The sequence below is a fragment of the Pristis pectinata genome, chromosome 19 (genome assembly GCF_009764475.1).
Source record: "Pristis pectinata isolate sPriPec2 chromosome 19, sPriPec2.1.pri, whole genome shotgun sequence".
NCBI classification, from domain to species: Eukaryota; Metazoa; Chordata; class Chondrichthyes; order Rhinopristiformes; family Pristidae; genus Pristis; species Pristis pectinata.
The window spans coordinates 25,433,125-25,450,078 of NC_067423.1; the positions used below are offsets into that span (position 1 = coordinate 25,433,125).

General features: G+C 41.5%; 1 protein-coding gene and 1 long non-coding RNA gene across 3 annotated transcripts in view; one reads left to right on the forward strand and one right to left on the reverse strand.

Annotated features, from left to right (window-relative positions):
• alg12 (ALG12 alpha-1,6-mannosyltransferase) overlaps positions 1 to 16,954 on the forward strand; it is a 22,240-nt gene continuing 5,286 nt past the window's right edge. Inside the window, exons 1-7 of the mRNA XM_052033388.1 lie at positions 1 to 664; positions 802 to 934; positions 8,984 to 9,157; positions 12,000 to 12,194; positions 12,298 to 12,401; positions 13,771 to 13,994; positions 16,607 to 16,776. Coding sequence (XP_051889348.1) covers positions 509 to 664; positions 802 to 934; positions 8,984 to 9,157; positions 12,000 to 12,194; positions 12,298 to 12,401; positions 13,771 to 13,994; positions 16,607 to 16,776 — 1,156 coding nt within the window. The 5' untranslated portion in view covers positions 1 to 508. The remainder of the gene's footprint in view (positions 665 to 801; positions 935 to 8,983; positions 9,158 to 11,999; positions 12,195 to 12,297; positions 12,402 to 13,770; positions 13,995 to 16,606; positions 16,777 to 16,954) is intronic.
• LOC127580242 (uncharacterized) overlaps positions 9,753 to 16,954 on the reverse strand; it is a 23,873-nt gene continuing 16,671 nt past the window's right edge. Inside the window, exon 3 of one of the 2 annotated variants that reach the window (XR_007957795.1) lies at positions 9,753 to 10,981. This is a non-coding gene — a long non-coding RNA (uncharacterized LOC127580242). Of the gene's footprint in view, positions 10,982 to 13,853; positions 13,993 to 16,954 lie in introns of those variants that run through there. The other variant, XR_007957796.1, reaches the window with a different exon arrangement.

Consider the following 16,954-nt stretch of genomic DNA (forward strand, 5'->3'; position numbering starts at 1 on the left):
ACATTAATGCAGGGATACAGTTGACACTATATATAAATCCACATCTATGTAGGCTATTGCATAAACAGACACTGATATACAGAATAACGTCAGGCAATGGTGCCGGATTTATAAGAATGAAATCCCGGCTCAGTTACCCTTCTAGCATTTCGTGGGCAGTAACATCCTGTGTAGTCTCCTTTGAACTGGATGTTGTTAGCCGTCATCAAGGCGGACTGGCATGTGCTGCAGTGTTCTTATATTCACTTTTTGTTTTTTAATGGATTCTGCTTGAACTCACAAGAATTGTGGGACCGCAGGACATCGAGTTGCTTTGCAATAAGCACGTTGAACAAATGTGGTACTGTACGTTGTGAAGTATGTGTTGAACATTGGAGGGCTCCAGCCAGCGATTTCAAGGCTGCAATGTTCTGAGCGCATAGTGCGGGCGGTGGTGCTGGTGATAGCCCAAGTCTGCAGTGGGTTTGTTCGCCTGTTGAGTCTTGTCTCTCTCGTCCGGGGCACAGCCATGGCTGAGAGGAGCCAACCAATGCACAGAGAACTGTTGCTCCTAGCCCTTGTGGCTTGTGTCCACTTGTTGATCTGTCCTTTCACTAAAGTGGAAGAAAGTTTCAACCTGCAAGCGACACACGACCTACTGTATCACCGCCTGCACTTGGACAAGGTATTGGTTTTGGTGACCCACGATTTTTTTTTTGCCACTGTTCTGCTTGCACTGTGTTACTTCATGTTGTGGTTCATTTAGATTTGACTCTTGGTGACCAAGATATGACTCTGGCGTCTTCCCCCCTTGCATTGCAGTACGATCATCACGAGTTCCCCGGGGTAGTTCCAAGGACCTTTGTGGGACCACTTTTCATTTCATTGCTGTCTGCACCAGCAGCTTCTGTCCTCTCGGTTCTCGACGTGTCCAAGTTTTACTCACAGCTTCTAGGTATGACTGGTTTGTTTAAGTTAAATTACACCACACTTGGTTTCGAAACAAAGAAGCCTGGGTGTGGAGGATTCCGCGGTCATTATTTGCATAAAGCATTACCAAGAAATACTTTATTTTTATATATGTACTGCATAAAATACAGCACTCCAGTAATGCAGCTGAGAGTATATTTCTGTATGCCATCTGGTTTAAGTTGCAGTTACTCTGCCATTTTTGGAGTAGCCCGGACCGTCTCATTCCCACAGTCTATGGAGTGTCACCAGGCTGCCTAATGCCTGGATTCTGCTTCTATCTCAATTAAAACACAGTATATGATTCAGATTATTATTAAAATTTATGATTCATTGGAGTAATTGACTTCTTGTCAATAAGTCCTTCCATTCTATTTCAAAATAGAAATGATCCCATTCATTGTTAGTTTGGCTTACAGCACAGCTTAAAACTTATCCTGATTGTGTATATTGGTGCAAACACGAAAGATAGTATTTAGTAGGATAATTGACGGTAATTTTGGACTAAAATTTTGAAAGATTGACACTACTTTTTAGCTTTATTTTAGAAATTGCTTTTTAGCTTTATTTTTAGAAATAGGTACATATGCAGATGGTACCTACTGATGCATACAGATGTTACCTGCAGAAACCTAGCAAATATTGAAAGGCATGGATAGAGTGGATGTGGAGAAGATATTTCCAGTAGTGGGAGAGTCCAGGACCAGAGGGCACAGCCTCAGAATAGAAAGACATCACTTTAGAACACAGGTGAGGTGGAATTTTTTTAGCCAGAGGTGGTGAATGTGTGGCATTCATTGCCACAGATGGATGTGGAGGCCAAGTCATTGGGTATATTTAAAATGGAGGTTGATAGGTTCTTGATTAGTAAGGGCATCAAAGGTTACAGGGAGAAGGCAAGATAATGGGGTTGAGAGGGAAAAATAAATCAGCCATGATCGAATGGTGGAGCAGACTCAATGAGCCGAATGGCCTAATTCTGCTCCTATGTCTTATGGTAACTTTGGTTGGGATATTCTAGTTTTATAATGGGGAAATCTGTAAATGTTGGAATTAGTCCTTTGTGGCTAATTTGTGCTTTGCTGAATTTGACTGGTTGGGTTGTGTTACATTGTCAATCTGAATGGCAGAATATTTCTTTCATCAGCTGAATGAAGTTCAGCAAGTCACAGGTGAAAGGCCATTGACCTGAAACATTGACTCTGTTGCTCTTTCTATTGATGTTACTAGATTGGTTGAGTATTTGTAGCATTTTTTGCTTTTATTTCAATGTTCAATGTTGTTTGGAAGTCATTTAACTACAGTATTAGCTTAGCAGAAATGGGAGGAAAAAAAGGCTGTCATCTGTTATTTTCTTGACTCTATTTGTGGAAAAAACAGCATAGTATTTGGAACAATCCTCGCACCCAACAGAAATGCAGAGTTTAAAAATTGTATTCATACTTCAATTTTATGTAATGTAACATAACAGCACAGTTTTATAATTCCATTTTCAAGAATTATATGACATGGAGTCAATTTATGTATGAATGACAAAACAAACAACAACATAATTGACATTTCAAAGCTGATTATATCAGTAAAAAAGGTTTACAGCTTCCTTGCCTTGCACTGATAATGCCACTAACTTAAAGTCGAATATTTTGTATCAAGGTTGGCAATTTGTGAAGAAAATACAAAGCCTGCAAAGAAATATAGATTGGTTAAGTGAGTGGGCAAGAAGTCGGTAGATGAAGTATAAATGTGGGAAAATGTGAGAAGGAGGAATAAAAAAGATTAGGTTAGATTTGTTTATTGTCATATACACCATGGTGCAATGAAATTCCTTGTTCACCTTAAGCTCACAGAATAAACAGTAGACATGGCAATAATAAATACAAATACAACCATAAATATAATGACGAGCACAAAAGATCAGAATGGTGCCAAGTCTGAAGTAGTGCAAAAAGAAATGCTGAAGTGACAATAACGGAATAACTGAAAGGGGTAGTGTTAAGACAATTCTGGAATAACCGAGAACATGGCAGCACCACCGGGAAGGGTCACCACGCACAAAATGCTGGAGGAACTCGGCAGCTCAGGCGGCATCTATGGGGAGAAATAAACAGTCGACGTTTCAGGTCGAGACCCTTCATCAGGACTGGAAAGGAAGAGGGCAGAAGCCGGAATGAGAAGGTCTGGGGAGGGGGAGGAACACATGCAGGCAGGTGATAGGAGAGTTCAGGTGAGAGTGGGAAGGTAGGAGGGCAGGGGTGGGGGAGGCGGGAGAAGTAAGAAGCTGAGAGGTGATAGATAGAAGAGACAAAGGGCTGAAGAAGAAGATCTGGTAGGAGAGGGCAGTGGACCATGGAATAAAGGGAAGGAGGTGGGGAATAGGTAGGCAGGTCATAAGGGTGGGGGAAGGGGGCCTCAGGAATGAGGGAAGACAGAGGAAAAAACAAAAAATAGAGAAGGGGGAGCAGAAGAGGGGAGGGGTTACCAGAAGTCTGAGAAATCGATGTTGAGGCTGTCAGGTTGGAGACTACCAAGGTGAAATATGAGGTGTTGTTCCTCCAACCTACATCTGGCCTCAACATGGCACTAGAGGAGGCCATGGATAGACATGTTGGTATGGGAGTGGGATGTGGATAAGATAAGATTTCTTCATTAGTCACATGTACATCGAAACACACTGTGAAATGCATCTTTGCGTAGAGTGTTCTGGGGGCAGCCTGCAAGTGTCGCCACGCTTCTGGTGCCAACATAACCTGCCCACAACTTCCTAACGTACGTCTTTGGAATGTGGGAGGAAACCCACACAGACACGGGGAGAACGTACAAACTCCTTACAGTTTAATTGAAGTGGATGGCCACCAGGAGATCTTTGCTTTTGTGGCAGACTGAACGAAGGTGTCTGATGAAGCGGTCACCCAATCTGCATTGGGTCTCACCAATGTAGAGGAGACTGCACTGGATGCAATAACTGACACCCTTGGATTCACAGGTGAAGCACTGCCTCACCTGGAAGGACTGTCTAGGGCTGTGAATGGTGGTGAGGGAGGAGGTGTATGGACAGGTGTAGCACTTAGTGCAGTTGTAGGGATAAGTGCCAGGAGGGTCATCTGTGGGGATGGACAAGCAGACGAGAGTAGCGGAAAGAGCGATTCCCTACAGAAAGTGGGAGGGAGGGGAATAAGTTGCAGAGAATGATGCAACCAATGGCTGTGGAGGCTCATGGGGTGGTAGGTGAGGACAAGGGGAACCCTGTCCCTGTTATGGGGTGAGGGTGGATGTGTGGGAAATGGAGGAGATGCAGGTGAGGGCAGCATTTATGGTGATGGAAGGGAAACTCAGTTTACTGAAGAAGGAGGACATCTCAGATGTCCTGGAGTGGAAAGCCTCATCATGGGAACAGATGTGGTGGAGGCAGAGGAACTAGGAGAAGGGGATGGCATCCTTGCAGGTAACTGGGTGGGACCTGCCTATCTATTCCCCACCTCCTTCCCCATCAGAATACTTTCTAGAACACATCTGTGGAGGTTTGAGAGAATCCTCGTGGACAAGCGGAATCTTCTCAGACGCCTAAGAAAGTAAATATGCTGATGTGCTTTCTTGATCACCGCATCAGTTTGAAGGGACCAGGTGAGGTTGCTGCTGATATGGATGCCGAAGAATCTGACCACTTCTACAGCAACTCCGATGACGAGGACAGGGTTGTGTTCCTCCCTCCCTCACTTCCTTGGGTCAACAACCAACTCTTTCGTCTTGCTGACATTAAGAGCTAGGTGGTTGTTCTAACACCCTGACACAAAGTTTGCATCCTTTTACTCCGTCTCAACGTTATTGTTGATCCAGCTGATAACAGTGGTATCGTTGGTGGACTTTAAGATTGAGTTGGTGCTGTATCTGGCCACACGGTCATGGGTGTATAGGAAGTAGAGCAGGGGACTAAGCACGCAACCCTGGAGAGCACCACTGTTGAGGAGCAACAGAGGTGAAATGTTTTGACCAATTCAAAGCAAATTACCAATGAACTTTAGCAAAGCCTTTGACAAGGTCCTGCTTGGTAGGCTGGTCCGGAAGGTTAGAACACATGGGATCCAGAGTGAGCTAGCCAATTGGATACAAAATTGGCTTGGTGGTAATGGAGGGTAGTTTTTCAGATTGGAGGCCAGTGACAAGTGGTGTGCCACAGGGATCAGTGCTATGTCCCTCGTTGTTTGTCATGTATGTTCATGATTTGGATGAGAATGTAGGTGACGTGATTAGTAAGTTTGCAGATGATCCCAAATTGGTGTTATAATGGACAGTGAAGAAGCTTGTCTGAAATACAACAGTATATTGATCAACTGGGAAGGGAATGGCAGGTAGAATTGAACTCGGGCAAGTGTGAAATGATGCATTTTGGGAAGTTAAACCACGACAGGACATTCGCAGTGGTGGCAGGTCCATGGGGAGTGTTGTTGAACAGAGACACCTAGGGGTACAAGTACATAGTTCCCTGAAGGTGGCAACGCAGGTAGACAGGTTGGTGAAGAAGGTGTATGACATGTTTGCCTTTGTCGGCTGAGGCACTGAGTATGAGAGTTGGGACGTCATGTTACAGTTGAACAAAACGTTGATTAGGCCGCACTTGGAGCATTGTCTGCAGCTCTGCAGGAAAAAAGTGATGAAGCTGGAGCAGGGGCAGAAAAGATTCACAAAATGTTTCCTGGATTGGAGGGCTTGAGATACAAGAAGGAATTGGATAGGCTGGGATTGTTTCCCCTGGAGCACAGGAGGCTGAGAGGTGACATGACAGAGGTATATAAAATTATGGGAGGCATAGATAGGGTAGATGGCCAGAGTCTGATTCCCATAGTAGGGGTGTCTAAAACAAGAGGGCATAGGTTTAAGGTGAGAAAGAGAAGGTTTAAACAGGATCTGAGGGGTACATTTTTCACATAGACACTAGTTGGTATCTGGAAATGAGCTGCCAGGGAAGGGGGTGGAGGCAGGAACAGTAACAACATTTAAGAGGCATCTTGACAGGTACTTGATTGGGCAAGGCATAGAGGAATATGGAATTACTGCAGGTAAGTGGGATTAGTGTAGATAGACATGGTGGGCTGACGGGCCTGTTTCCATGTGTAAACTCTATTTAGACAGCAAAATATTGCAATACAAAGAGATCTGGAGGTCCTTGTACATGAAAAGTAAAAGGTTAGTTACAGGTACAGCAAGTAACCAGGAAGACTAATGAAATGTTGGCCTTCATTGCAGCAGGTACAGAGTATAAAGTTAGGGATGTTTTCTTGCAAGTTTACAGGGTGGTGGTGAGACTGCATCTGGAGTACTGTATACAGTTTTAGTCTTCCTCGTATTTGAGGAGTGATATACTTGCATTGGAGGCAGTGTTTAGTCGGCTCATTAGGTTGATTTCTGCGTTGTGGGTTGACAGATGAATAAAGTTTGAGCAATTTGGGCTGATTCTATTGAGAAGTGATCTTTTTGAAACATATAAAGTTGAGGAGAATTGCCAGGATTCTCCCCCTTGGGCAGGGATATCTAGAACTAGGGCCATAGCTTCAGAATTAGGGGTTGCCCATTTAAGATGGAAATGAAATTTTTTTTTCCTTTTGAGAATCATGAGTCTTTGGAATTCTGTAATTTATTTAAGACAGAGATTGACAGACACTTGAACTTAAGGGAGTTGAGAGTAAGGAGAGAGTGTGGTAGAGTATTGTTGAGAACAAGATTGGATTAGTCATAATCTTATTGAATGGCAGAGCAGGCTTGAGGCACAGACTGACTTTCTCTTGCTCCTGTTTCTTCAAGAGAAAAGTGTGGCTGATGATACCATTTTGTTTAAGTGTAAATGATACAGAAGACTGGCAGATGAGTAGTTGCACTCAAGTATGAAAACATTGGTGTCCTGTTGCCTCATTCTACCATAAGTTTTGCAAAAAAATGGCATTTCCCTCTCTGGTGTGTCAAAATTCTTTGAATGGCATGAAGTTACTGCATTTACACAGCTGATAATTACAAAACTTGTTACAGGAAGGTTGATTCTTGTACATATTAGTCTTACGCACACTTGCAATGTTGCAATCATACTGTCAATCAATCTCTGGAAATTATAATTAGCCAAGTGTTCTTTCCTTCCGATCATATTTTAATTGAATTTTTAAAAAATTTTCCTGTCTGTTTTTCTCAATTTTCTAATCACATACTTTATTTCTTTTTCTGTACACTCCAGAGAAAACAACCCAAGTTTATCCAACCTCTCATTATGGCTTATACCCTCCAATCCAAGCAGCGTGAGCTATAAGGAGAGGTTGGACAAACTTGGAGCATTGGAGGCTGAGGGGAGACCTGATAGAAGTCTATAGGATTAGGGGAGGAATGGATAGAGTAGACGGAATATTTTTCCCAAGGTAGAAATGTCAAGTACTAGAGGACATGCATTTAAGGTGAGGGGGGGAAAGTTTAGGGGAGATGTGCGCACAGAGAGAGAGTAGGTGCTTGGAACAATCTGCCGGGTGGAAGCAAATACAGACAACTGGATGATAGATAATGTTGTTCTTCTTACTTAAGAACAACAACAGGGATAAGTCAGTAACTAGAAGCTGGTGAGCCTTGCATCAGTGATAGGGAAATTATTGGAGAGAATTCTAAGGGATAGTATTTCTGTACAATTGGATAAGTGGGGCTGTTCAGGAATAGTCAGCATGGCTTTATGCAAGAGAAATCCTGTCTCACTAAATTTGATTGAGTTTTTTGAGGAGGTAACTAAGAAGATTGATGAAGTCAGGGTGGTAGACATTTTCTATATGGACTTTAGTAAGACATTTGAAAAGGTCCCACATGGTAGGCTGGTCCAGAAGGTTAAGGCACATGGGATCCAAGGCGAGCTGGCTAATTGGGTCCAAAGTAAGCTTGGTGATAAGAGGCAGGGTGTAATGGTGGAAGGATGTATTTCTGATTGCAAGTCTGTGACCAGTCATATACTACAGTAATTAGTGTGAGGATCTTTTGTTGTTTGTGATAATATATTAATGAGTTGGATGTGAATGTAGGAGGTATGATTAGTAAATGTATAGATGACAAAATTTACAGGTGTCGTGGATAGTGAGGAAAGTTATCTAAGGCTACAGCAGGAGTGTTGATCAGATGGAAGGTGGGGCAGAGCATTGGCAAATGGAGTTTAATCCTGACAAATGTGAGGTGATGCGTTTTAGGAGGTCAAAGTCTGTTAGGTCATGTAGAGTAAGTAGTTGGGCACTGAGGAATGTTGTTGACCTTGGGTGAAGTCCACAGATCCCTGAAACTGGCAACACGGGTAGATAGGGTGGTGCTTGCCTTCATGGGTTGTGGTATAGAATATAAAAGTTGGCATGTTATAATGCAATTTTATAAAACACTACTATTTTATAAAACACTGGATGGACTGCACTTGGAGTATTGAGTGCCTGTATTCTGGTCACCACGCTACAGAAAGGATGTATTTGTGCTGGAGACAGTACAGAGGAGATTCACCAGGGTGTTACCTGGATTGGATGACTTTAGTTATGGGGAAAGATTGGATAAGCTGGACTTGTTTTCCCTGGAGGGAAGGAGGCTGAGAGGTGACCTGACAGAGATAATATAAAATTATGAGAGGGATAGATAGGGTGGATAGTCAGAATTTTTTTCCCATGGTTGGGTATCAAAAACAAAAGGCCATTCAATTAAAATGAGAGGAAGGTGTTTTAAGGGGGATTTGGAGGAAAGATTTTTTTTACACGAGTGGAACTTGCTTCCAGATGAGCTGGTGGAATCACATTCAATCACTACATTTAAGAGACATTTAAACAGGCACATAAATCAGCCTAATGTTGACAAATGGGGTTAGGGTAGATCTGCAAAATGGGCGGCATGGATATGGTGGGCCGAAGGTCTCATGTCTGTGCTGTGTGACTCTTAAGACTCTCTTACTTTGTCTTATTTTGATTGTGTGATGTTCTGAACATAGTCGCAAAGTAACATTAAATACAGTATATTTAATTATGTTCACTCTCTTTTGTGTTTTAAATAGTTCGAGGATGCCTCGGTCTTTGTGTGATTTATGCACTCTGGAAGTTTCAGAAAGAAGTCCAGAAACAATTTGGCACAACAGTAGCTGTTTTTTACTGTTGGATCTCAGCAACTCAGTTCCATCTTCTCTTTTACTGCACAAGAACTCTCCCAAATATATTTGCATTGCCCATTGGTGAGTGCACCTTTATAATTCATTCCTTGTTTATTTTTGGGGAGTTGGGGCCCATTGTTGTGGCATGCTCATTTATAATGCATTTAGTAAGTGTGAATTATTTTTCATAATTACAGGTTAGTAAAGTCTGGAAAGTAGAATGAATTTCTGAAATTCAGTGACAATACAATTCCATCTAGTAGTTAATTATGAGAGCTTTTGTGATATGTTGTTTAAGTGTAATAACTGTAGTGACAGAAATACCACCACTTTTGTTCTGTTAATTTCATTATTAAGGAAAGGCAGGAAAATAATGTATTAAATGAACTTTTTTTTATCATGTGGCTTAAATATTTTTGAAACCTTGACAGAACCAGTGTGATGATGTGGAGGTCAGAATCAAGTTTATTATCACTGACTTATATGACATGAAATTTGTTTTTTTTATGGCAGCAGTACAGTGTAAAGACAAAAGTTACTATAAATTAAAAATAAATAGTTGTAGCGGCTGCTACCGCGATGTGAAAACAAGACACTGGTCGAAGGGTTTCAGAACAAGAATTGGTTTATTTTCCCGCCTTGCGCGGGCCTTTTAAGAGAGACTGTTCCCGCCCACTTAAAACGGCAATGACATACATGCTACGTCATCAAACCTTTCCCGTGCGCAGGTTCTCCCTGTCGCTCGGGGAAGACGAAGGCCCAACGCCATCTTGGGCCTCGCAGCTCCGACGACGTGCGTCCCAACCACCGAGCCAGTTCACTTGCTCGGACGGTGAGTTGCTATGTAGTGCAAAGAGAAAGGAATAATGAGGTAGTGTTCGTGGGCCATTCAGAAGTCGGATGGCAGAAGGGAAGAAGCTGTTCCTAAATGTTTGCGTGTGTGTCTTCAGGATCCTGTACCTCCTCCCCGGTGGTAGTAATGTGAAGAGGGCATGTCCCGGATGGTGAGGGTCCTTAGTGATGGATACCGCCATCTTGAGGTGCCCCTCTTGAAAATGTCCTCGATGGAGGGGGGAGTGCTGTGCTTGTGATGGAGCTGGCTGAGTCTACAACCCCCTGCAGCCTCTTGCGATCCTACGCATTGGAGCCTCCATACCAGGCTGTGATGCAACCAGTCAGAATGCTCTCCACTGTACATCTATAGAAATTTGCAAGAGTCTTTGGTGATATACCAAATCTCCTCAAACTCCTAACGAAGTAGAGCCACGGGCACGCCTTCTTCATGATTGCATCAATGTGTTGGTCCCAGGATAGATCCTCTGAGATGTTGATGCCCAGGAACTTGAAGCTGCTCACCCTTTCCACTGCTGACCCCTCAATAAGGACTGGTGTGTGTTCTCCCGACTTCCCCTTCCTGAAGTCCACAATCAATTCCTTGGTCTTGCTGACGTTGAGTGTGAGGCTGTTGTTGCAACACCACTCAACCAGCCAATATATCTCATTCCTGTACGCCTCCTGAGATTCTGCCAACAACAGTGGTGTCATCTGTGAATTTATAGATGGCGTTTGAGCTGTGCCTAGCCACACAGTCATTTGTGTAGAGAGAGTAGAGCAGTGGGCTAAGCACACATCCTTGAGGTGCACCTATGTTGATTGTCAGTGAGGAGGAAATACTATTTCCAATCCGCACTGACTGTCGAGGGTCCAGTTGCAAAGGGAGGTGCAGAGGGAGGTACAGAGGCCCAGGTTTTGAAGCTCGGTGGATAGGAAGGGAATGATGGTGTTGAATGCCGAGCTGTAATCGCTAAACAGCAGCCTGATGTATGTTTTGCTGTTGTCTAGGTGCTCCAAAGCAGATTGGAGAGCCAGTGAGATTGCGTCCACTATAGACCTGTTGTGGAAGTTCTGATGGGATAAAGCATGCTCTGTCATCTTTAGTTTTCTTCTGAAATTAGCCATTGTTATGGTCAGAACTGAGTTGATTCTCAAATTAGTCACTTTTACTTTTTCAAGCTTCCTTTGAATGATATCTTCCAATATTTCCAGATTTGGATGCAGAGTAAAGTACCTTTTTATCTGTTCTAAAAATGATTCAACACCACCCATTCCCCCAACCCAATATACAATTGATAAATGTATGACATTTCGCAAACTGCACATAATTAGGAATCCTTGAAGTCAGATTGTCACTGTGACAAATTATTAAGATGTGAATTAATACCAATTAGCAAATAGAGTAATTTCAGACAGAGCCTTGCAATAATGGGCAACCATAACATTGTAATGTCAGCCGGCAGTGGATTTGAATCCACGCGCTATATTAATTTAATAAACTACTTAAATAGCTTGTGTTTATATAGCGCCCTTCACTACTTCCCAAAGCACATTGTGAACAATCAAGTACCTTTTGGAGATGGAGTAACTGTTGTGAGAAAACATGGTGGTCAGTTAGCAAGGGCCCATGAATTAATGGAAGCCAGACCTATTTTTAGTGATATTGGTTAAACAATCATTAGTCACAAAAAAAACCAGGATAACTAATTTAACTAGGTCTTCCATATCTGCCAGATAATAGGTAGCATCTTGGACTAATATTTCACCTAAATGCTGGAAGCTCTAATAATGCAGCATTTTTTCCTACTCCAGTGTCAGCCTAGGTTATGCACACAAGTGTAGTAGTGAAGCATGAACCCACAATCTTCTAAACCAGAGACGAGTACTACAGCTGAGCCAGGCTGACCCTTGAAGGTAGCAAGAGAATATACAGTGCATGAAATAATGAGACTGTGCTGAACTAATTACAATTTTAAATAATGATACACGTCATTTATTTCCAGTGGAAAAACTCTTGAAACATTTTTATAAGCATAATCTGTGAGGAAGAGATTCATTGGTAAACTGTACATTTCATCTTTTCCTACAGTTCTCTTGGCATTTACAGCCTGGTTGCAGCAGAATCTTGGCACATTTATCTGGCTTTCTGCTCTAGCTATCATTGTGTTTCGATTTGAGCTTTCCATATTCCTGGGTCTCATGCTCCTTTTATCATTAGTGAGCCATCGTATTTCAATTCTCAGAAGTCTTTACCATGCAGTGCCAGCTGGTTTGGTGTGGTTGGGTGAGTAACATGTATTTTCCTTTGAGAAAAAGACTTGAATTCAAATACTTGTTTGTTCATCAAATCAACATATTCAGTAACATTCCTGTAAATTTCTTTTCAGCCCTAACCATATCTGTGGATTCTGTGTTTTGGAGACGACTCCTCTGGCCTGAGGGAGAAGTACTTTGGTACAATACAGTCTTGAATAAGAGTTCTGAATGGGGACTATCCTTTACACAAACTTCAGGTCACTGTAGGGAAATACAAAGTATATTGAGAGAAAAATTGACAATGTGATTGATTCTACAGGGAATATATAAGTTGAAAATTATATTCCAACTGCTCATTAGCCCAAATAAAAGATGTACATTTTTATTTTTATTCTGTCAATGGTTATTGCTATTAATTTGCAATGGCACAATTGTTCATCCGTCAGTGTTTCATTACATATTGACAGGAAGGTTGGGATTATCAGTAATTGGTGGCAAAAGGAATTGGTGTGAACTAGAACTATTTCAAGTCTGAAATATTGGGAGTCCTATAGAAATATATAAACCACGTCAGCTGGGATGTCAGTAGATCAACCCTTCAATTAGATTATTGTTTTTATAATTACTCTCTAACATTCAATATATCTATATTGAATTCAGTTCATTAGGTTCTTCCCAAATGCTTTTTGAGGATCCTCAGTAAATATAGAACCATGTTGGAAAAACCATTAAAAATACATTTTCTAACTGTACACGTATGCCATTTTTTTTTATGTTGGGAGCTTATTTTAGGACATTTGGTGTAAGCAATCTATGATTTACCATGCACTAAAATTAGCCAGCAGAAAATCCCAAACTGCAAATGCACAATTCCTGAAGTATCTCTCTGGTAGATGAGACTCTGTGTGTACTGGTTCTATTACTCCTCTGAAAAGCTCATTATTATTGCTGATTGTAGAGGACAGATTCATTCAGTGGCCAGATTGTTTTGCAATGCAGATTGCCTTCCACACCACCAACCCCCCAAAAAAGTTTCATTTTAATGGCACAAGTGGAATTTGTTGATATGGTGAATTAAACAGACCTTTCACCTAGTGTGTAGGTTGAAATTCAGTCCTGATTGATGTTACAATTTAATCGAGGCCTCCTGGCTCTGTGAAATTGCTCTGGGAATTGGTAATCGGCATGGATGCACATCATAACATGTAATTTGTCACTCGTAATCTAACTTGAAGGAGCCATAACCAAGTCTGGTTTGAGTAATGTCACATAGCTATCAATTGTGGGGTGGAAGGGTGTGGTGCTGGGGTAATCAGTCTTGGAATAGACAAGTGTACTTACTTTGTATTTAAATCCACCCCATGCTGAATCTGGGATTATTGAAAATTGTCTTCTGAAGGAAGTTTGAAAAAGTGACTGTTACTAATTTGACAATCAGTTTAGTTCTCTTAGTATCCTTGGCTAATTTCAGTTAATTTCCCAAAAGATATGATGTAAGATCGCACAGTATTAATTGCACCTGCTAATTCCTCATATGTATATAGTTTTATTGATTTGAATTTTTCTGTATGTCTGTGTGTTTCCTTGACTGAGAATCTATTCAGACATCACCCTTTTTATGGTATTTTTACTCGGTACTACCTCGTGCTCTTGGTTGTACTGTTCTTTTTCTGCCTCTTGGAGCACAGGACAGGAGGAGCTGGAAGCTGCTCTTCCCATCGTTTGGTTTCATCATTTTATATTCGTTTCTACCTCACAAAGAACTGCGCTTTATAATCTACACCTTTCCTGTCTTGAATGTTGTTGCAGCAATGGGATGTTCATACCTGTAAGTATTCAAAGACATTGTCCTTTTTAAAAAGTCAATAATTTCAGTTGAATGTACTTGTAAAACAAATGTTATAGAGGTGATTTTGGACCTTAATTGTACAAATAAATTAGCCTTGTGTCAGCAAAGCCTATTTTTTAATAGGGTTATTAAACTGTAATATAATTATCTAGCCGTGAAACTCTGAAGAAGAACCTTAATTTGTTATTATTATATCTTAAATAGTAATTACCCTCCAAATGTATTTTTAGAACCAGTGGAGTACTGATGTGCCGATGTAATATAATTTGGGAAGAAATGTGAGAGTACCAAGAAGAAGATGACACAAGGACTTTATTTGGAATGATGATATATTTTACTTGTACTCTGGATCGTGTGGTCATTTGTATTGTACTGTAGCATTTGCTTCAGGTTAGCAGAGTGCTCTGATATTTCAGTTTGCAGAAAGGAAATAGAATTTTTCAGAGCTGCTGTCTTTAAAGAAATTTAATGTCATGTGTAAAATCTACTGGAAAGGTGTTTTTGATGATCGGGAGTCCCACTCAGTATATGTGAACTGTTATTATGTAGGGATAAAAAGAGTGTGTGGAATTGAAGATGACCTTGAGCAATTGGATGGAAGGTACAAGTCAGAAATTAGAGATAAAGCTTTGACCCTCTGGTGAGACCAGAGAAGTTCCCAGGATATATGCTGGGACCTTGTGTGTTCATCATTTATATAATTGAATGAAGCCACAGTGATAACACTAAATTGGGAATAATAAAAAAACACCTCTTTGACCAAGGTTTTGATCATCTGTATTAACAGGCCACATTATTGGAACCAGTGTATGACCACAGCATGTGCTACTAGGGGATGCTCAGTGCATCTCTCCAAAATCTATGCTGATGATGTCAGCATGCAAGCCAAGTACCCCCAAAAACTGCTTTTAAGCTTCACGGACAAAGCCAGCCACCTGAATCCCTCTAAAAAGGAATTTGGGAATAAAAGCAAAAAACAAACTGCTGAAGGAACTCAGTAGAAGGAAAGGAATGGTTGATCATTTGGGTCGAGACCCAGCACAGGACTGAGAGTGCAAATGGAGGATAGACAATACAAAGGGATGAGGTAGGGGTTGGTAGGTGATAGGTGGATCTAGGTGGAGTGAGGAATGATGGGCAGATAGTCCCAGCTGGGGGAGGATTGGAGTGTGCTGATGATTCTCAGTGGAGACCGGATCCCAGGAAGGGAAGCCCACCTACTGCAGTGTGGCAATGAACCAACTATGCCAAGGAGCAGACAGGTTGGTGGTTTGTTGCTAACCAAAGACACAGTGACACAGCTAGTAGAGCCACTGCCTCACAATGCCAGAGATCTGAGTTCAATATTGACCTCAGGTGCTCTCCATGTGGAATTTGCACGTTCTCCCTGAGAGTGTGTGGGTTTCCTCCGGGTGCTCCAGTTTCCTCCCTCGTCCCAGAGATGCGCTGGTTGGTAGGTTAATTGGTCACTGTAAATTGTTTCTAATGTGTAAATGAGTGGTGGAATCTGGGGGCTGGTGATGAGAATGTGGGAAGAATAAAAAATGGGATTAGTGTAAAGAGAGGTTGATGGTTGGCTGACGGGCCTGTTTCTGTGCTGTATCTCTCTATAACTCTACTAATCTGTTAACCATCTCACCAGAAACAGATGTGCAGGCAGTTACAGTTGTAATTACCTATAGCAGGTTGGATGATGCAATCCAATATCTCTTTACTAGGATCAGTGTCAACTTTTGTTTAATAGGGCTCCTTAGAAACACCTTGCGTAAAGGTGGTGATGTTGTATTCTAGCTGGAATTCACAAAGAACCTAGGCAGACTATGTGAGTGGGCCGGTGGGATTATGCATGCTTATCCACTCTGGATACGAGTGAAACAATACAGAGGTTTGGGAAGTACAAAGGAGTCATTGAACACACAAGTTAAAGCTGTGCGGGTAAAAAGTGATCAAAAAGGCTAATGAAGTATGGACCTTTAGCACGATGATTGGTTAGTGAAGGTAAGATGTGTCAATTGCATGGTCTTGTTTTGACCCCGTCTGGATTATTTCATTGAGCCTTGGCCACTGAATTTCAGTAAAGATGTGTAAACCTTAGAAGAGATATGGTAGCGATCACTTGAATGACACCAAGACCTAAAAGATTAAATTATGAGGACAGGGTGCATTCTTTTGGTTTTTATCCCCATTGCTTTTGAAATTTGAAGGGTGATCTATGTATGTTCTTTGATATGTTAAAGAAATGAATAGGGCAGATGGAGAAATGTAGAAAATGTAGAATTCCTAAAACCAGGGTCATACAGTTGGAGTGGTATCAGAAATGGTACAAATGGCAGTGGAATTCTGGAACCTCCCTCTACACTGCAGGGAGGAGCTTATGGATACTTGATCAGTTGAAATGTTCAAGATTTGAGTGGGTGTATCAATGAATGTGGAACAGAAGAAGTACGAGGAGTTTGAGGTAAAGATGACCTATGATATAATTGAATTTTGGGACTGGCTGGAGGCGGAATAGCCTCCTTGCACCCATGTTCCTAAATATGATGTTCAGTGAATTAACATTACTAATTATTTATGTTTTTTTTATTGCACAGAACGATCAACTACCACAAATCCTTCTTTTATAAATTGGGATTCTTCGCTGTTATTGCACATTTCGTAGCAAATGCCTGCTACTCTGGGTTGTTGGTATATGTATCCCACCATAACTACCCAGGTGGAGTCGCCATGCAAAAACTACATGAGATCGTGCCTCCAACAACAGGTCTGTGACATTTTACAGCTTATGTCTTGTTTTAAGCTCCAAGGGTGATGACTTTCAGTTTGAATCATTTGTCCTTTCACCACTAGCATTGCCATTTTTGGGCTGCCTAGCATTGATGACCTTTGCATAAGATATTGGACTGACTACAGTTTGATTGTTATTACAACATTAACAAAAA